General features: G+C 36.7%; 1 protein-coding gene across 3 annotated transcripts in view; it reads right to left on the bottom strand.

Annotated features, from left to right (window-relative positions):
* Window positions 1–22,535, bottom strand: part of SGPL1 (sphingosine-1-phosphate lyase 1) — a 50,331-nt gene that overhangs the window by 21,409 nt on the left and 6,387 nt on the right. For all 3 annotated transcript variants that reach the window (XM_039872046.1, XM_039872045.1, XM_039872047.1), the window contains exons 3-4: window positions 8,346–8,511; window positions 2,797–2,864 (exon numbers count right to left, since the gene is read on the bottom strand). In XM_039872046.1, coding sequence (XP_039727980.1) covers window positions 2,797–2,864; window positions 8,346–8,511 — 234 coding nt within the window. The remainder of the gene's footprint in view (window positions 1–2,796; window positions 2,865–8,345; window positions 8,512–22,535) is intronic.

Here is a 22,535-nt window from a genome sequence, read left to right as displayed (position 1 = left end):
ACATTTGCTAAAGTCAGCACTTCTGTGAGGGAGATATTTGGACCTTGTTCTTGCCCTGGCAGCAGCAAGAACATGTGTGATAAAGAAACTAAGGCAGAGCCATGAACAACAGCCAGAAAACAGACCATACAACAGTAAAAGAGATTCTAGTGCTTGTGCAAATGATGAGGTCCTTCAATAGATGCACAGAGCACAGCAGGAATCTTGAGGCCCTGCATAAGTCCCCACATATAAGCTCAAGACATCCTGGGAAGTGCCAGGAAGACTGCATTCTATCTCCTCAGGTTACTGACAGCTTCTACTGTTTGACTCTTAAGTTCTAGGAGGACTATGGTCCTTTCTGCTACATAATTAATCACATAAAAATAACTGTGGTTATTTCTTTTCCATCCTCACAGCAACAACTTCTGAGACATTTTCTTTCAGTCATTCACTCAATAAATATTTGTTAACTACTACTGTGGACCAGAAATACATGGTGAACAAAACAAACTGAGGCAGTATACAGTGGAAAAAAAAATTCCTGTTCTCATGAAGCTTATTTTCAGCAGCAGCGGCAGAAAATAAGTCAGGCAATAAAAAGTATTGGGGGTGGGGAGAAAAGAATAAGGATGGTAGACTGGCAGGTGCTGCTATCTGTGCTAAGAGATGCTTGACTGGCACGTCTGGGGAAGAGTGGCTCTATGTCACAATTTGTGTGTGTAAGATCTCACTCCAAACATTTAGATTTTTCTCATCTATAGCTGTAAATGACTATACAAGAGGATCTTCTTAGATATGGCCCTCAATGAAATCATAGGGAAATCCACTTCTTTAAAAAATGTCTACAATAGTCTACTAGGCAGGCGCTGGCAGGTAGCAGAGTCCACAGTCTTGGGCAATGCCGGGACATGTGATGAACATGAAGATATTTTTTAAGTTGTAAATAAAGAATTATGCTGTATAAAGGGTGACCATGCAACAGGAACGAGCTATAAAAGCTGAGTTTGCATGCAGACTATGCTGTCGTAATAAAATAAAATGGATAAAAAAAAAAAAGATAATAAGAGGTGTCTTAGAAAGCAGAGCAAGTACTTTCCACCTCAAATTCTTGCCTCAGGACCTCTATCACACTTTAATTTCTTTGCAGCATGTATTTCAAAGTGAAATTCTTATGTACTTGTTTAATTATTTATCTTTCCTACTAAAATGTAAGTTCTACAGAGGAAGGACTTGGTCTTGTTCACGACTATATCCCTAGCATCCAGAATAACACCTGTCACTGAGCAGGTACTCAATAAACCAGTGCTGAAAAAGGAAATTTAAGTGAATGAACGAGAGAGGGGTATACATGTAATCACTCGAAAATAAATAACTTTCTGTCTCTGAGCTTCGAAGTCTGTTTCTAAAAAAATGAAAGGTGATTATGCAATTTCTAAGTCCCTTCCATTCTGTTATTTTATAATAAGATAACAGAATGGGTTCTGAAACTCTATCACTGTCTCGAAATCTGAAATTGAAGGAGCAAAGTGTAAAGAATACAGGCCAAAAAAATACAGGGCCTGATAAAAAGATATGCTATTATCCTTTGTGATCCAGTCAATCCTTTACATCTTCCTTCTTCCTTTACCCCTTACTCAATTAGGACTTAATCTTAGAACTTAATATAATTTAGGGTCAAATAAGAGCCTATCTATCTACTTTCATGCCCCTTCTCTACTCCAGTTACTACTTCTACTTCCCCAAAGGAAATGAACCTGAAAATACGGAGTTTGGAAGAGTTAGCACAATGGTGTGAACGGATTTCAGTCAAAAGCTAAAGATAACTGACATCTTTTCTGCTTTGGCCAGGAAAGGAGAAAGGGAATTGAAAACCAAAAGTAAAGGAAAACTTGAGGAAAGTTGAGAGGCAGAAAAGGGTATTGGGGAAGATAAAGATATTAAGGACTCGTTTGCCTCCCTTAGAACTCCCTTAGGCCTGCCCTGTTTATCTTCATCTGTGATAAAGAACCTGTGGGAAGGGTACAAAGGTGACTGTCTTATCCTCAGCATGGGTGAGGGTAGAGAGGATACAGGAAGGGAATACACTAGACTATGGATAGATACAAAAAGCAAGAAAATAGCCCTTCTATCTAAGTTTCTGAACCTGAGATCGGCAAACTACAGCCCAAATTTGGACTACATCTATTTTTATAAAGAAAGTTTCATTGCAAACAGCCAGGCTCATTCTTTTACCTATAGTGCCATCTCTGCGTCCCCTCTGTAAGGGCAGAGGTGAAGAGTTGTGAGAGACACGGCATGGCCTGCGAGGCCTAAAATGCTTCTTATCTAGCACTTTACAGAAAAAGTTTGCCAACCCTGATTCAAACCATGTAAGCACCCAATCCTTGGATAAATATCTAAATTCAGCCCAGCCAAATAGTGCTCCAAAGCATCATGTGACTTGTCAGGTTTTCTAATTTCAAATTCTTCCTTAACAGACATCGCCTTTCTCTTTTGGTCACGTATGTTGGAGAAAGGGTTAGTCAGGTTTCTCGGTCTTGGAGCTTCTGACGTGTTGAGCCACATAACTCTCTGTTGTGGGGGGGTTTCTTGTGTATTGTAGGATGTTTAGCAGTATCTTGGCCACTATCCACTAGATGCCAACAGCACTCCCCTCAGATTGTGATAACCAAAAGTCTCCAAACATTGTCAAATGTTCCTTGAAGGTGGGGAACAAAATCATGCCCCCACCAAGAATACTAGGTTCAGTAACTAGAAAGAGGTATTACCATGGGGGTGGGGTAGAGGAGGAAGATGTACACAGGTTCCATTTACCTTTCGACCAATAATAGGCATCTTCCTGATGAGCTTAAAGCATTTCTTTTTAAACCTTGACCATAAACCTAAAAAAGAAACAAATGGCTCTATTATCCAAATAAATTTCCATAGATGTGACAAGCCAGTCACAACGTATGAACTACTCAAATACGTCCTCCGCAATCTCACTTGCTTTCAGATCACAAAAGTAGTGTTTCCTTCCTTTAAAAAAACCTTTTAAATTTAATTTTTTAATAAGTACTGTATTTACATGGTTCAAAAAGTAAAAGAAATATAAATACACACACAGAGTTACAAGTTTCTCTCTCATCTACCCCCAGACTTTCATTGTACTCCCAGGTAAACACCACTATTAGTTTCTAGAACAACCTTCTAGAATTTCTTTATACATATACAAACAAGAATAGGTGTTCTTATATGTCTATCTTTTTACACAAAAAGTAGCATACTCTAGCACTGTACTAGACCTTGTTTTTCTACTTAGGAATATTCTCCTAAAGATCAGTGCTTCCTCATTCATTTTGTAGCTGTAGAGTATTTCACTATATAGATATCTCATAATTTATTTAATCTGCCCCTTCCTGATAGACACTTTTCTAATATTTGCTATTACAAACCATGCTGAAATATATAACCTGTAACACACACCATATCACATATATAAGAGAATACCTACAGGATAAATGTCCAGAAAAAGAACTGTTGGGTGGAATGACATATGTGTAGTCCAGAGTTCTGTACCATCCCAGGGTTTCCAGATGCCAAACATTTCTCTTCCTTCCCCCAAAACAAATGACCAACCATACTTTTTTTCCAGAATCTAGGCTCCACATATCCTAAAACTTTCTGGACCTAAAAAGGCCTTCAACATCATGAACACCAATCAGATTCCATTCTGTTTGTCAGAATATAGGACAAATATGGAATTCTGACCCTGTCATTACAATAATTATAAATATATGGCACTGAAAGACTGAAATTCATTATACCTTTAATGAATTCACATTCAATATATCTCAACTGACTCTGATTTTGAGGCTGACATAGAAGGTACTATATATACTATCCAAAGGCAACAAAGAATCAAAGCATTAATAACTTGCTCAAGGCCACAGATTAAATCAGTGATGGAGCAGGGATTTAAATGAAGTCTTTGTTTTTTTAGTAGACTCCCAAGAGTCTACACTGCTTCAAATTCACAATAGGAATTTTCAGTTATCCAAAATGTGTATAAGACCTAGCTTTCATGCATGACATGGACTGAATATGAACTGTTACTACATTCCTAGGAGATCTGGGCATTCCAATTTCTCTGGCCAGAAAAAGTGTTCTCTCAACAACCATAGAACGTATATGTGTGCGTTCTTTTGGTATTCATTATATGGATGCCTTTCATCGTTACTAGTTTTTGCTTAGGTTGTACTCGTCTTTCTAGCTCACCCTATAGTGCCTAGCACTGTAGTCAACACTCTATAAATGTCTGGGACAAAACCAGGTAACTAAGACACAGACTGAGTAAGATGACAAAGGGACTGAAACCACTTATTTGCAGTTACCTTTCTGTTTAAATTGTGGACTATTTCCTTTCAGTCTTATGTTCTACACATTGTAATACATAGCTGATATCTTGCTGTACGTACAATATTGTATACTCTTCTCACTCAGAGCACGTTCTACATTAAAAATTTTTCCTAAACATATTTTTAAATGTTACCATATAATCCATCAAGTGAGTATAATTTAGTATTGAATATTTAAGCTGCTTGTTATTTGACTATAGCACACCCTTGAACAACATGAGTTTGAACTGCGCAGGTCCAGTGACAACACGTGGATTTTTTTCAATAAATCTACAGTCCCCCACATTCCAGGTTTTCATATCCACGGGTTCAACCAACCACAGGTCAAAACCAGTGTTTGCAGTCCGCGGTTGGGAGTCTGCGGGCAAGGAGGACCAGCTGCACACACTGCTCTGTGCTATTTCACATTAAAGAACTTGAGCTTCCACACATTTTAGTACCCACAGGGGATCCTGGAACCAGTCCCCCATGGATACTGAGGGACTGTCGTTAAGTTTTTTGGGGGTTCAAAAGTTATACAGGGATTTTTAATTGTGCAGGTGGTCAGTGCCCTAACCCTCACATTGTTCAAGGGTCAACCTCATTTCTAACAATGTTAAAGCTATAAAAGATTCAGAACCACTTTCTTATTTAATAGATGAAATAATTAATTCATGAGGTAAAAAGAGGACTAAAAACCAGCAGACTGAGGCAGGTGTCCAAAAGTTCAGTAATGTGACTAGGGTGGAGGAGGAAAGAATAGACTAATTTGGTGAAAGTGATGGGATAAATGATACAGAGTAAAAAGAACAGAATACAGACTCATAGGTTCAAAAAACAATCTGATGGTTACCAGATGGGAGGGGAATGAAGGAGGGGCTCGGTGAAAAATGTGAAGAGATTAAGAAGTACAAATTTGTAGTTACAAAATAGTCATTGGGATGTAAAGTACAGCACAGGAAGTATACTCAATAATATTGTAATAACTATGTGAAGTGTCAGGCGGTTACTAGACTAATTGGGGGATTACTTCATGAAGTACATAAATGTCTAACCGCTATGCTATACACCTGAATCTAACATAAAATAAAACTGAATGTAAACTGTAATTGAGAAAAAAAAGAAGAATATAGGATCAGAGATTGAGAAACTAAAGATGAAAAGATAATGTGGTTATGACCTAAAAATATTACCTCAAAAGTCCCCAGAGGCATAGAAAGAAAAGTAATTAGAATGTTTTAAGGTAATAAAATAATACCAGTGTAAGAACAATCATGTATGGCTCTTTACAGTTTACAAATTTCTCTCATACAAATTATGCCACCTGATCCTCATACTACCCATGACTAGGTAAGGCAGCTAAAAACAGAGAGAGTTTACAACCCGCTCCTATCACATAACTGATTTCTGTTGATGAACTACAGACAATCCCAGTTAAAATCAACACAAGTTGTAGGAATTTGAGCTGATAATCACAGAGCAGAATTCGGGAAAAGAGAACACCTTAGGGAGCTGCTATGCTAACTCCTGCCCATCCTCCCACGCCCATCCTCCTCCTGCTTCTTCCCCTTCTTACATCCCCTGGCATCCATTCTGTGTTCCAAAATCACCCTTTCCCCTTCAGAAGGGTATTCAGAGTTTCAAGATCAGCAAAATTTATCATTAGTCCAGACTTTAGACTTCTCTAGGGCAATATACTAAAAATAACTCAACTATTTAGTGATGTATAGAATACTTCTACATGAGCAAGGTGCTAAAAAAAACTGAACTTTTATCAAAATGATCTCCGATGTCTGGAGGGAAGACGTTTTTATCTGAGTCTAAAATTCAAGTTGGAAGTTACAAAAGGAGTGTGCTGTGTGTGTGTATGTGTTAAACTATATAAAATGGGCAATATTCAACAATTTTTGACCTACAAAAACTAAACTTTGGTTCAACTTGATTCAGATTTAAAAAGGAATATAGACATGTAAATAGTGGTTATCTCTAGGCAGCAAGATTTTAATTTTGTTCTTATGGCTTACCCATATGTCAATTTTCTACAATAAACATATACTACTTTTGTAATAAGAAAAAATGTTATTAAAAATAAAACTGAAATGGTTTGGAGTTCATTCAGGTCACAAAGTTTAGATGGCACACACCATTTACATACTACTATTAATTTTCCTCATGGAATACTCAGAGGCAACCATATTCTTTTTTGAACACTAAAGGCGCTAAGTACCAGGACCAAAGATAGCTGTGCTTCTTCTCTTCTACCAGTTAAGCAAAATGCACATGGGCACCATGGGCCGCAGAACAGAAATAGAGGTAAATACCTAAAGCTAATACTAATCATAGCAAAGGAATATAAATTTCAAGATCTCTAACCTTAGTACGGTTTTACAAATGCACCACTCTAAGAGGAAAAGTACCTAGAATAGTGGGTGTCAGGAGCTGGGGAGAGGGGGAAATGGTTGTTATTGTTTAATAGGTACAGAGTTTCAGTTTAGGATGATGAAAAGTTCTGGATGGCAGTGACAGCTGCACAACAATGTTAATATACTTAAGGTCACTAAACTGTACACTTAAAGATGGGTAAAATGGTAAATTTTATCTTATACATATCACGATAAAAAAAGAACATTTACTGATACTCCTTAGAGTCCTCTGGAATAAGTCGCTTCACCTAGAAGGACAGGATGGTGGCACCACTGAATCAAATGCTACCCAAGAAACGAACAAGCATGAAGAGAAAGACAATGGTTGCATCCATTTTGAAACCACAGGGCAGATGCAGCAGAAGCGTCAGTCAGTCTAATTTGTCAGTTTATGAGAAAATCTTGCAAGGACTAGGAGCAGGAACTGAGGACAGGGTTTTTAAAGCTGTAATGAACTAAAATATAGATAGGGCACTCATGTCTTATTTCCACTTTAAGTGCAATGTTTACTATGCAATGTTCCTAGAATGGTTCAAAGGCTATCTGCATGGTAGAGATAAAATAGAGTCTAACTTCTAAGTTGACTTTCCTAGGAGAAGAGGAAGAAAAGCAGAAAATAGATAGTTAAAGAGCCCCTTCAAGCAGATGTTATCAGGGAAACAAACAGCTATGAAAATTTTAAACAAATGAGAAATGACAAGCACATCTCTCCAATGTTATTGGTTTCTTATCCCAAAAGAATGTTAACTTGGATATCCCTACTAAGGGTGGGCAAGGAGTACAGAGCAGTGTTACAGAACAGCCACCAGCACTCCTACCATTTACTTACCAAGCACAGCCTGTGGGGGAGAAATAATTCACAAGGAGGAAACATGCAACCATGTCTTTTTGATGCGCGGAGCGGGACCTTAGGAAGGGTAGAGGATTTACAAACTGATCGCTAATAGACTTCTCATCTTCTGCACATTGAGAAGTGGCCTTCTCTTCCTGTCAATCTGGCCCTCTGAGGTACTTCCCAGGAAGCTCAAAGTGCATTGTCCCGTGACATCAGAAGTTCACTTCCAAGAAGACAGGGACTCTCTATCACTTGTGTAGATAACTCCAGAGCTTAGCACAGTGTCTGGTACATGGCAGACATTTAAGTGATCACTGCATGAGTGCTGTTCCAATTTTACATAGTCTTCAAAGGATGTCCTCAAATGAAACAATAAAGTCCTGCTTGGGGAGTTCCAGGTGGTGACATAATTACGTTCTAGGCAAGAAACTAAAACTGAAAAAAGTTTAAGCCAAACTCTGAGATATCTATGGATCCTTACAATGACTAATTTCTCAGGAGTTTTTATGTAAGCTACAAATGCAGAATAATCAGCCTAAGCAGTAACAGTTACACAAGAATCCTATTATAACTTTACCAGTCAGAAGACAATGTCCCACTTCCCATTTAAACAGTTTAAAAAAATCAGAACCAAACAAAAAGGCAAGAAAATTATTCTAATTCATCAGTCATGAGTTCCAAAGCTAGTGAACCTCCATTATACCTTTATAGAGAGGATAGTATACTTACTCTCTGGCTGGAAGACAAACTCATATATCCAGACTATTAGCAGGGTCCACACGACACTCCATGCAATTAGCTGCCAGGGCTCATACTTAGTGCAATGCCCATTTACATAATTCTTGGCTTTTGTGAAATATACTTCCAAAATCTCGAAGTAGGGCTCAAAGGCCTTCTAGAAATATAAGGGGGGGAGAAAAAAGAAATATTACATTCAGAGAGAGAAAGGAAGATTATTCTTAGTTTGTTCTTCAAATCTCATTTTTCAAGGGCAAGGCCATTCATGATCTGGCCCTACCCTGGCAATAATCTTATCATCCTCTAAAGTCCTAAAAGCTTCTGTTTCAGTCTCTCCAGTGTACACTGCCCCTTACAAGTCATGGAGACTTTGACAAGATTTTGATATTCTGCTTATTTTGTGAAATAAAAAGTTGAGCTAGATCATCCTTTCAGCTCTAAAGCTTCTATATAAGTGTAGCAGTCACTGTCCCACTCTCCTAACTCCAATCAAGCCTCTCAATGTCTTTCTCTTCTCGACTTTATTTGAATCTTTCCCATCCTCTACTCCAGGGGTCAGAAGACTGTTTCTGTAAAATGCCAGAGAGTAAATACTTTAGGCATTGCAGGCCAAACAGTCTGTTCCAACTACTCAACTGCTGTCATAGCACAAACGCAGTCATGGGCTATGGGTAAACAGATGAACGTGGCTGTGTTCCAACAAAATTTAATTATAGATGCTAAAATTTGAATTTCATATAATTTCACGTATCACAAAATATTCTTTTTATAAAAACAATTTTTAAAATGTAAAATATCATTCTTAGTTCATGGGCTGTTCAAAAACCAGCAGCAGGCCCAATCTGGCCCATAGGCCATAGTCTGCCAATTTCTGCTCTAAGGCCTTATTTAACTAAAAAACACTTGTCAAGCCAGGGACAATACCTGGCACAAGTAAGAAAAAATCCTCTCATCTGAAAATTTACTAGAATACCTCACTCAAGACATTCATCTCTATTAAATTCTCCTCAAATACTCATTTGTGCCTCTACACAAAGCTTATCACGATGTGCCTTGCAGTCTACTCATCTGTTTCTTATCTCCCTGCTTACATGGTTAGTCCTTAAAGACAGATCTTAGTCATATTTATAAACCCCCATAGTGCCCTGTACAAAAAAAGTTCATCTGACAGTTTGTTATTCATTCACTTACTCAACATTTATTAAGCATCTCCAGTGTTTCAGGCATTAAGCTGGAGGAGCATTAAGGTAAAGACCATCGGTTCTTTCCCTTACTGAGCTTTAATCTAATGGGAGAGGTCTATAAGTGTACATGTGTATGCACATACACACACATGCATACATGCATACACAGGCACAAACATATATAAACAAATCATCAAAACTCTTCGGCATGCACACTATAAAAGGATGTAAATGAAGTGTTAAGAGAGATCACTAAGGAAGGCCTATCTAAGTCTACCTAAGAGGAGATGAGAAAGATATGACAGAATAAAATCTAAGCTGGTTAAAAGGGTAAAAGAATGATCAAAGAAAATTCTCTAAGCAGAAAAGTCAAAGGAAAAAAAGCTATACCAAGAAAGAGAAAAGCAGCTGCCAATGCATTAAAAAAAGTCTGAGAAGGGCAAAAGGCTCTGTGTGGTAAGAGGCTAAGCTGGATGAGGGCTGGGACCATACCTGTCTAATCCAGCACTAAATGCTCAATATACAGGAAAGTCCTGGCACAGAATTTGTACTGAATAAAAACTAAGTGGTTGACAATGACCAAGTAAATGAGTAAATACATCAGAGTACTGAGGCTGGGAGAAGTACTCTAAGTCCAGACTGAAAATGATTTTTATGGTGCCAGGTGAGTACTCAACTAATCAGGGGATCACTTTGTAAATTATATAAATGTCTAACCACTATGCTGTACACCTGAAACTAATACAAAATAATACTGAATGTCAATTCTAATTGAAAAATAAAAATAAAACTAAATGGTCTTGAGAATAATAAGCATGGGAGTATAAATCAATAGGTACTTTTTGTTAAGTGATTTGTCAGTGTCTGCAACATTTTAAATGTATATTTATTTTAACCCAGAAATTCCACTTTTTCTCACCTACAGACTTGCACGTGTGTATAGAGACACGGTCAAGGATACTCACTTCAGTTATAACAACAAAAGAAAAAATATAAATGTCCATTCATAAAGGAATGGTTAAATAAACTATGATACACACATTTTATATACCCATACTAGGCAGCATTAAAAAGATAGATCTAAATAAACTACATGGGAAAATTTCCAGAATATAATGTTCAGTAAAAAAAAAAAAGCAAATTACAAAACAATAATAAAAAAGTCATGAGTTATTATCAGGAGAGTAACTTTTTTTTTAACATAACTTGGTGAAAGATGAGAAGCAGGGCAGAAATTAGGGGAAAAAATTCTGTTAAGATGACTGTTGAAAAAGTCCAGGGAAAAAATAAATTGGGTTGACCTTAAACACTATGACATTAGGGACAAAAAGCAGTATCTGTTTGAAAAACATTTTTGGAGGTGGAACAAACGGGGTTTGATAACTAGTCAGGTATTGGAAGTATAGAGTGGGAAGAGTACAAATAATTCCAAATTTTCAAGTTCAAGGTTGAGAGACCAAGTAAGTGTATCACAGTTAACCATGATAGACCAGGACAGGAAGGGAAGCGGAAGAAGGTAGGAAAGATTTGAGAAAAAGATAATAATATTGGTTTGAGTTCCTGTTGGATATCTACACACAACATTCTAGCAGGAGCATGAAAGCTTAGGAGGAGGACAGGTGTTCAACAAATGTTTGTTGAAAACATGTATACCCTTAGCAATTAGGCTGCGGTATAATTAACATTAGGCAAGTACTGGGTTCCCTAGGGGGCTATCCATGGAAACACAACTTATCTACAACCCTCTCCTAGCTCTTGATGGCCATTCCCCAGAGCCCACTATTGCTATCAACAATCTCAATCCTGCACACCAGAGGCAGTGGCAATGGCAATGGCAATGGCAGGGCTGGTCAAGACCTGAGAAAAGACCAGAGGAGTCTATCACCATCGAACAAATGTCATGATTGCCATCATTATAAAGAATCTTCTACTGTTAAAGCTGTGATCAAACCAAATGGTTAAATAGTATATATGAATGGGACCATGGAAGAACAATAACTCAGATCAAGCTTTTTCTCTGGTGATACTATTTCCTAATTTACCCAGAAAATAGAGGTTATTACCAATGTCAAAAGATGACTATAGATATTATCAACTCTTCACATCTCTGAACAATAAAGTAATATAACTAGTATTAGGGAGGGAGCAAAGAATCAGCAAATGAAAATTAATATAATTTTTTTAAAGCCTATTAAGATATGAAGGCATTCCTTGCTAACATTTATAAAAGTATATTCAGCAAGAATATATCTTCTTGATAAGTGATACAAGAAGATAATGGGAGTCCTTGAATTCAAAGTCCTTGAATATACCTCCCTAAGAGGAAATATATTTTATATTCTCTTACTCCAAAGACAAAATGTTACTGTATTTGGATGGGTCCTACCAAGCTTTTTGAATAGGCAACTAATTAGTCACAGAAATTATATCTCCTGGCCTCATACCAAGGTCCAGCCTAGGCTCAGTCCCTGATGAAAAAGCAGCTTACAACACTGACAGCTCATTGCGTTATAGGGATTGGTGGGGTAATGTATGCTATCTCCTTGGAAAAAAGAATGAAGCAGTTCCTTGGGACCTTGCAAACAGCACAAATCCCAGGCTGGGTCCTGATGCAATACTCCAGCCCTTGGGAAGCATACAATATAAATACTGAAGGTAACTTCAGAGATCAAGCCCACATTTTCACTTTACAAACAGAGATCCAAAATGAAACTATGTGCCTAAGCTTCTACAGGCAGGCTTGTGTTAGAGTGAAGATTAGGAATCGAAGCCTCCTGTTTGACTCTTCCAATTCTTTATTCTCATAGGCAGAGAATTACCTAACGCATTATATTTCAGTGTCAGCCCAAGGGTTTTCTTTTCACAATTTATGTTCTTGGCAGAATCTACCTTAAACATATGGTATGGTTCATAACAACTAAAATTGTATAGCTAGGTCATGACTACTGATAAACACCCAAATAAAGATGGGACAAGAACTTATTATAATTACTATTTCCCACCATGCATTTTTGCTTACAGTAAAACATCTGTCTATATATGCCTGTATATATATTTATAATTACACCTGTATATATATTTATAATTACTTAAGCTTCTGTTTATTTCAACCTAATCTACATATTGTGTTTCTGGAAATACAAGAACTATAAATGAAGGCCACTAGCTTATTGTGTAACTCCTGGCAAATTATTTCACCAATTTGTGCCTACAATCCTTTATCTAGAAGGGACACAAAATAACAGTCACAAAGTAAATAAGGTGTGTCTGTGTATATGTCTGTAGGTATCTCCAACCCTCGTTTAACAGACAGTAGTTTTGGTAAAACTCCCACAAGTAAATAATTCCTTCCTTCACACTGTTATAAAATTGAAAATGTACTCCTCTAGAAAAAACATAACACTTTGCCCAAAGAATGTATGTCAAATGATAGTAAAGAATACCATAAGTCTTTTGAAAGTATATTATTAAAGGAAAAAACAAGATAAACCTTAGTATTATGAAGAATCAAAATTTTACCTACTTTAAGAAGCTATTACCAAATAATGATTACTAAATGATCAGACTTTCTCTTTTTATTCATTCTATTTCCAATTTAATGACTTAGGTGTTAGCTGATGCCTAAAAGACATCAAAATAGTACTCAATAATCCTAATCATTATTAGACAAAAGGCAGCTACTAGAATTTATGGGAGTTTAGTACTCTACTATTCCCAAACATAATGAACGCTTTCAGCACCCAAAACACTTTAAGGAAACAAGACACTTTCATGAATGTAACATGATAGTGGAAGTCCTCAAATTCTGTAAATTCGGGGCATGTTACTTGTTAGATCCATGAGTTTCAAACTTTTCCAAAACAGTTCCACAGAAATGTATTTTACAACACAATCTAGTACACATATCAAAAGATATAAAACCAAAAGTTTCCAAAATAATACCTAACACCTTACCTTATCACTTGCGATGCATTCACATTTCTATTCCTTCCTTCCTTCTTTTTTCAAATGCTTGATCTCACTAAATTGATTCTGCATCCATCTAAACGGATCATGATCTGGTTTGAAACTAGTGCCTTAGAGTGAGTTTGCTGCTGGCTTCCTTAAATTTAGAATGTGGTTGTGTAACGCAGTGAAGGGAGTTAATACTAAGTTTATTTTCCACTCTACACAATCTCAGTGATTTTTATACTTATCATTTATTCTCTCAACATTTTTATGTGGGCAGTAACTAAGCCCATGGAGACTCAGAATTCTTCAGTCACAAGTTACTTTCCCTATAGGTACTAGCCCACAGCTACTGCCAATGATTTTAAACTCTTTCAGTCCCTAAATCACTCCAAGAGAACAAGATTCTGTAAGCAAACTTCCATAGTGGCATTATCCACACAACCCTTCCCCCCCAAAAAAAACCTCTTTGAGAATTAGTACTGCAATTGACCAAGTGCTAGTTAGGCAGTAATATCCCCCCAACCCCATTAAATTTCTTAATTACCAATTTATACCAGGAAAAAAAAAATTCTAAAAATGAGTATCACTAAAAGAGAAAGCCATATGGCAGACATTTCCAGACCCACAGAGGATGATACTTCTTTCCCTGGAGCTGATATAAATTGTAATAATTCTTTCCCTATTGTTTAACAGAGGTTAATCATCTGTGTGTTTTATTCAAAAACAGTGGCATCTCCACTCAGGCAGCCCCTAGAGCTGCTTGCCACACCATCCTAAGAAGAGATCTGCCCTGCAATGCTGCCACTGCTACAAGCCTACCGCTGTCAAGTGTTCCCATCATGGGACGATTATTTCCTGCGTGCCCACTAGTGCATGGAACTATTTTACAGGGATGAGAGCTCACCAGTTTGTCTCGCTTAAAACTTTCTCTTCCCTTTAAACTCCAAGGATTAGATGATCATGTGATTACAGAGGGAAAAGAACTAATTAATAAAGGAGCCATAACAAACATGCATGCCAAAGGGCAAAGCACTTAAAAAACAGTATTTATTTGCAGAGGATATATGGCAATATTTATACAACTTAAAAAATTTAAACATCTTTCATGTTATTTTATTTGTACCTTATGACCTCATGAGGTTCTTAGGTTAAGAATAAACGGTTTCGCTTTATGGGTGGGGAAAACTGAAGTCAAGAAAGGTTAAGTGTCTTGCTCTATGGCAAACTGAGTAGTAAAGAGCAGAGTCAGGACTAAAACCCAAGACTTCACACTCATAGTTGAATTCCAAGACATCTGGAAACATCTCTTAGGGCTTCAAAACATTATAAGTATCTAAACATAACTGGAAGAGTATGGCCTATAAGAGTACTAAGGATCTGTAAAGCCAAGCAGAGAAACCAACAAGACTTCCCAAGGTATTTACTCCTCCCCGCTCTTCTCAAACTAAAAAAATTCAGGCTAAAGATCAAAGAAAAACATTCTCTGTCACTGATCCACTCTACTAATAATCCCTGAACTGCCACAGAGACACAGACTCCATGCCAAAGAAAAGGTAGTAATTTTGCTCAGCTGAGGATTATACAGCATTAAGTCTTCTAATGTTCTATGGTCAAAACTAAAGTCCACACAAACTAGTTTCCTTCGGCTCCAATAACAACTTGTACCTCTCAAACTTCCTGCTTGTCCAAATGCATATGGCTAGCCACAACACAGATCTGAGTTCCAAATATAAGTCACTCACTACAGAAAAGAATTCACAACAGTAATGCCTAAAAATATGACTGGAGAATCAATGTAAAATCAGCAATTCCAGGAAAGCTACTTCCTTACAAAAAAAGTTTATATCAAAGCACAATGTAATCTCTCATTTCTAATATGCCAAATATCCATATGTCTCAATTCAGATTATTTCTCAAGAGTCAATCAGGGCCAAACTGCATTGGCCAACTGAGTTGAGTTCACTTGTCCTAGAGAGAAAGCACCCTACCCCGGTGAGGGAGAGAAACAAAACGATTGTTTTAGTATCTGAACTTTCTCATGGTACCAAGTGCTGATAAGAATACTAACAAGAGGGAGGACATAAATTTTGTATCTCCTACACAACCTAGAACAACATTTTCAACATGGTAGGAATTCAACAAATATTTAACTAAAGTGAAATAATTACAATACTGCATATACTTATTAGTTTGTTTCGTAAGATCCTAGGAAGACTCTGCCTCCCCTCGATACCTCTCCCCTTGAGCCTACAGAGGAGAATGGTTTGTTATATGTCACCAGACTCTGCATACACCAGCACCCTTCTGATGAGCTCACAATATAGATCACATCATAGGCCATCTCAGCTGCAAAGGACGTTAAAGATCAATCAGTTCATGATCACTTTCTGTCCTTCATAGATACAGACACTAAGACACAAAGGTCACACAGCTCAGAACTGGCAAAGCCAGGACTCAAACCTTTTGGTTCAAAGTGTATTGTTTGTTTGTTTTTTTTCATTACATTTTCCACAGCCCAAGTTTCCAGAGCCAAACTCTCAGTGCCACAAACTATTAGAGACAAACAGATTCAAAACAATTTTCATAGTCACGTCATTTAGTTTATTCCAGGAGCCAAATTAAGAGCCACAGCTTCTCTATGGCTATCCCAACTAAGACATCATTGCCAGATTATCTGAACATTGTCCTACAAACATCAAGTACTTTCAGGGTGTGAACTGCTATTCAATGCTGCCCCTCAAACTGCAAACCTCATTCTTTTCTCAGCAAGACTTACACACGCTATTACCTGCTTCCAAAAGAAAGACTGAAAGAAATTAGTTTGAAAAGTATTTTAAGAGAGTTGTCTTCAAAATCATAAAATGCTGCTGTTCGAAGGAACCTTAGAGACCATCTAGTCCAATTCTTTTCAATCAGGAAGAAATTGAGGCTCAAAGACTTATAGTAAAATGTGCCTTCCCTGGGGTCAAACTAGACACAGTCTCCATCAGAATCTAACTTCTTGTTCAATACTATTTCCATTAAACCAGAGCAGTGCATCAAAATCATCCAAGGAACTTTTCTGAGAATACCCCACCGAGAAGTTTAGTAAGTATAAATATATATTTCTGGGCTCCAATCTGTGGAGCCCAGAAATATATATTTATACTTACTAAAATCCTCCCCAACATGATTCTGATCAGCATTCCTGGTTAAGAACCGTTTCTCTATATTATAACCTTCTCTCCCCATCCCCTTCTTTTGTGAAAATAATAATAATAATAATAATAATAATTACCCAACAGTTGATTTAATATATTATTGAAACGCAATCACCAAACTTAATGGCTATCCATCTTGGACGGGGGCTACCAAGACATCGCCAAGCTTTCCTCAACGTGTTAAAGTCAGGGCCCAACCACATCAATCAAGGAGATTAACTCACTGTTCCTGGCTAAAATATTTATTCTTTGGCCAGATACTAATGAAAACCAAATCTTCCACCCTGCGATGATGCAGAGAAGAATTTGTTTTCCTCTTCCTTCCACTTTCTTCACTTCTAACACAACTGCACAATTCAAGTCTTGGCTTTTCTAGAAGAGCCAGAAATCCAAGTTTTAAAGCAAGAAAGAGTGTTGAGGAAAAGAAAAAACCTGTTTTACCCAATTCACTCACTACCTTAAAGTCAGCAGATCAAATGATAATCTAAAGACTTGAGACTCGGGTTAGGGAGTGAAGCTAAAATATAGAAGAGACCCAAAGAGTTAAATTATTTAATCTTACTACTTCTGCCCTAAAAACACAGAAAACAAAGCTAATTGAATCTGATTCTCTTTCATGTATCACATTCTGTAGAACTTCAAAGTACAAAGTAAACAAGTAAGAAAATGCTACAGTCTTTAGAGCCCCAAAAGGCATTAAAGTTCATGGCAAAAACAGATCACAAGCCCAAAGGGAAAACACCCTTGGGTCACTGAAGTAAGAATTGAGCAACAAAGCCAGACAGACTTCCAACCAACAGTGACTGTGACATAGAAATGTGTGAAGGGACTGAATCATCATTTTTTAGGAAGTAAAGAGCAAACCATATCCCTCCCCCAAAAGTCAAGAGATCGAGTACCTGAGTTCATCTCAAAAAGTTTTACTATCTACATGTTCCCTTGCAGGCATGCCTCCTGAGTCCGACATACAAGATCAGTACTATTCCACAAACACGTGTAAGTCTAAGTGCTCTACAGTTGGCACTGGAATACTCAGGTAAAGCACCTTACCTTACCATCACTGTGATACAATCTTGGCTTCAGAAAGGAAACAGATATGCAATTCTCCAGTCATTAGGAGGGCGCTCATGGAAAATCAAAGCTTCTGAGCTTATAAAAGCTGATAGCCCTAAATACTGTCAATTAATGATTTAAATTTATTTATTTATTAATTTGTGGTTAGGACAAAGCATTAAATGAAGATGGATGTCGATTTTCTTAACTCATCACTGAGTGCCTCTCTTCTAAAATACAACAAGAAAGGCACAACAGGGAGCTTAAACTAGAAGACTAAAATACATAAAACGAAGTTCAAGAAACAGAAACAGGCTGAGGGATGTAGTGGTGAGAGCAATAATGGGTTTTCTTGGTAAATACTTTCTCAGCTCAAGACAAGTAGGTAACGTGGGAGAAAAGCACTATGCAAACTTGAAGGTATAATGTTGCAAAATTTGTTGCTATGAATTCCTAGAATCTCTTAAAATAAGTAGCTAAATGACTTATTGTGCATATGCATAGAAGTTACCCTTCAAAGTACAAAAGATGTTCATTAACCTCTGAAGACAGAGAAATGATAACTCCTTGATAACAAGCAAAGTCTAGTGGAAATAATCCCATATTCTTCCCACAAAGGAGAAGTTTTGACTTCCCTGAGCTTACCACCATCAGAGAAGAAGTCATCAGAGCTTTTCCCTTCCCATACTTATCTTAATAGGATTATCTGCCTTTGTCACTGAGTCACTAGACTTTCCAAATTATATTTAGAAATCTCCTCTTCAATAGTCATACTGTTACCAGAGATGAGAAATACTGAATATGTGCCGAGAAGTGTAACCTAAGTAAACTGCAAAAGCTACTTCTTTGGAGATCTCTAACACGTAATCCTATGCAAAAAAAACTACAGACCCATCTCTGGGTCTCTGACTGACCCTCGACTGATACAAACACTGGAAATTCTGCCTTCTAAATCTAGTCAAAAAGGAGCTACTTTTTAAAACTGAAGTAAGGCTCTAGAATTAACACAGAAGAGTTTCAGACTTTTTTGATAACCTGTTGAAGGTGCAGGAAAAATATGTGTATTTCCAATGGAAAATTATGCACTGGCTAGGACATGCCTCTGGGTTATATGATTATGATCATATAAAGTTATTTTACAACTCTGAAAGTTGTAGATAATTGATAGCGATGCAAACTAATCTTCATCTATAAACAGGCAAAATCTGCCATGTTCAGTAAAGGTTCAAATGACTTCCCTCTCTACTATGGAAAAAACTAACTTTGCCTCCATTTCATATTCATTTCATATTCATTCCTGATCTATAAATATGTCTGTTCTTTGGACATTTCCTTTGAACCAGTTATACAATGTCTCGATTCCTCACTCTAAGTAAAATAAAATCTTTAATGTGTGTTCATCTTATATCTGTGTGAGTGTCATGATTTTACCTTTTTTTGAAAATTATCTTTTAACAAAAACTAAATCTTCTCAGTCCCCTAAACTCCTGCACCAAAAAATATACTTGGGAACATAAAATCTTGCAATTAATTATACAGGGTTCAAGACATTCTGAAGGCCAGTCACTGGGGTCTATATTCCAAATAATAAACCCTTCTCTAAAAATGAATCCTAGAAGTAGCCTTAATATAACAAAATATCCTATTATATGTAAAGTATGCCAAAACCCCTATATTCCCTATGAGAATAAAAATGAAACAATACTGGATAAATCCATTACTTAAAGTTCTCCAGGAAAAGCCTTATGCCTATAATAAAAAGGAATGAAGTTCTGATCCACGCTACAACATGGATGAACCTTGAAAACATTATAAGAGAAAAAAGCTAATCACAAAAATCACATATTCTATGATTCCATATATATGAAATGTTCTGAATAAGGCAATCTATAGACAAAAAGTCATTTGATGTTGGGCTAGGGAATTGGGAAGACAGAGAAGTGACTGCTAGTAAGTACGGGGCTTCTTCTAAAAATTTTCTAAAACTGATTGTGGCGATGGCTGCACAATTCCACGAATATACTAAACATCAAAGAATTGCACATTTAAAAAAAGAACATTATGATGGAGCAATTCCATTTATGTTCTCCAAATAGTCTCTTCGCTAACACCAACTACATAGGATTATTTGGATTCGCTGACTTTCTTTAAAAAAAAAAAAAAGAGAGCCTTTCTGAAAAAAGTTCCCAAATGGGCCAAAGACAGCAGAAACTTTGCAATTCCAGAAAGAGAAGGTAAAATTTGGACTCAAATACAGCAACCAAAAGTATCTAATAACTTAGAAATTTGTAGAGCAATTATATACAATTATAGACAAAGAGGATCATTATTGTTTAAAGGTATGTACTTTGAAGAGTCTACACGTAGAATTACTAAGCACTAAAATGCTGACGTTTTTTGAAAACACTATTTTTCCTTTGGCAATTCATAAACACATACTCCAGCCACTTAACGCAGGATACCTGAAAAGGACAGCCATCTCTCAGTACTGTCCTGAACTGACACTTCATCACTACTCCTTGCGGACTCTCCGAGTAGTATTAATGCTGTTCTATAGGCAGCTGTAGTGTCCTAGAAAGTCTGAACTGGTAATCAAAGACTAAGATTCTAATTTCAGCTCTCACCTAGAAGCTGTGTGACCTTTGGCCATTACTGAACATCTATGAAACTGGATTTTGGTCATTTGCAAAAAGAGATGCCACTGTTGTAATTCAACGAAAAGTTCACAAGAAAAAAAAAAAAGATACCAGCATCCACTCACAGGGTTATTGTGAATATTAAACAAGGTAAGGTAATAAGAAAATGACTGCAGATAAGAAACACTAAATATTTAAAGAATATGAGTTCTCTGATGATAAACATTTTCCTTTCCTCTTTAGTAAACAGCAAGGGAAATAACCTTCGCAATGTCCCAGTCACACAGGTAGAGCTGGGAAAGGTTTTCAGGAGTTTGATTTATGCCTGTGTTGTATTTTCTTACACATAATGGTAATAAAATACATGTTAATAGTGAGCTGTTTCTGAATTTTGTTAGACAGATGTTAAGTCAACTCTGCCTTCGATAATCTAATTCAATTGGAAAGTTGCAAGTGACGCTTTACCCACCTACAAAACAGGATTATATCAGTTACCTACTTATGTTTACAGATCACAAACCTGATTTCAGTCATCCAGATAGATTGCTGTTGACTGCAACAGCCATGATTCTTGAGAAAGCATTTGAAATCTTAAGTTTATCAAAAACAGCTGGAGATTTCTGTAATCCTAGCCTTTCTTCCAGCCTTCCTGCAATACAGCTACACCAGGAGCACACCATGGCATTCTCATATTTGTCCAAGATTATTTCCTAGTAGATTTTGAAAAGAGAATTTTCTATTTGCCTGAAATGTCTCAAAGATTTCATAACATTAAGACTGGAACTCAAGACAGGACAGATGTATTCTTTTTGGAAAAAGCTTCCAGAGAAGGTTTCCCCAGTACTGAGCACAAAGTGTAAATATACCACGAGAGCTACTTAGATTCCAGAGTTCCAGAGTATTAATTGATTTTAGTCTTGGAATTAAATGCTACAAATGGTGTCTTACAAATCTAAATTCTGCCCTTCTAATACTCGAAAAGAACCAGGGTTGCATTGTTTCTATCAAATGTTTATTAATAATTATAAGCCAGATAAACAAGAATTAGGAAGGCTTTCATTCTCCAGGGAAATTACAGAAAAAGGGCATTTCACATTTTAAAAGTGTCTATATTACTTCAGGAAAGAATTCTTAATGCTCTCTCTAATGCTTAGTGGGGAGAAATTTAAGATCTGCTGCCTTAAGCTAAATCAAAAAGTTATGTAGTAAGAAAACTCTAGAGTAGCGTAAATTGGTACAACCACTTTGGAAACGTGTCTGGCAGTATACGTGTGACCCAGCAATTCTATTTATGTTTACCAAAAGACATGTTCAAGAATGCAGCAGTGTCACTCAACTGTAGAATGAAGAAACTGAGAAATTGTAAACATTGTAAAACTACATTGCAATATTTAAAAAAAACTATTGCTCCATAAGAGCATGGCTGAATCTCACACACAAAATGTTGAGTGAAACGGACACCCACAAAAATATATATACTGTATGTGTCCTTTTAAAGAAAGCTCAAAAATAAGCAAACTAACGTACAGTGAGAATGACAGTTTTTGGTGGGTGTCACCTGGAAGGGATATAAGGAGCTTGCTGGGATGCTGGACATATTTCAGCCTTGATCTGGGCAGTGAGTACAGTATATCCATATGCAAACATTTACTGACCTGTACAATTAAGATCTGTGCCCTTTTTGCAAGTTATACCTCAAAAAAGAAAAATGCTGTGTTTTTTATTCCAAAATGATTTATTCACTTTGTGAGATAACAGAACACATAAATAACAGTGCACCAGAAGAAACCTGCAGTTTCTGCCTATACAAAAGGGAAGTAAGTCATTTATCAAACATTTACAGTTTGCCTATTTCATAACAAAAAGCTCATGTAACTACATTAAATCAAAAAGCATTATCAGATAAAAAGACAACTTATTATGTAAGACGTAATAATTTTAAATCTATATGAACCTAGTAACAAAATGTCAAAACATACACAACAAAATTTAATAGAACTACAAAGAGAAATAGATAAATAATTGATAAGGCATAAGACTTGAAGAAGTACCCACAAATCTGGAAATCCAAATAGTCAATAAACAGTTAGACAGGACACATTAGTAATCAGGGAAATGCAAATGGAAATCAATTAGATTTCACTCCTACCGAATTGG

The sequence above is a fragment of the Pteropus medius genome, unplaced genomic scaffold (assembly GCF_902729225.1).
Source record: "Pteropus medius unplaced genomic scaffold, Ma_sr-lr_union100, whole genome shotgun sequence".
In the NCBI taxonomy this organism is placed as follows: domain Eukaryota; kingdom Metazoa; phylum Chordata; class Mammalia; order Chiroptera; family Pteropodidae; genus Pteropus; species Pteropus medius.
Note: the sequence above shows the minus strand (reverse complement) of the source record. Positions and strands in the feature narration are given on the sequence as shown.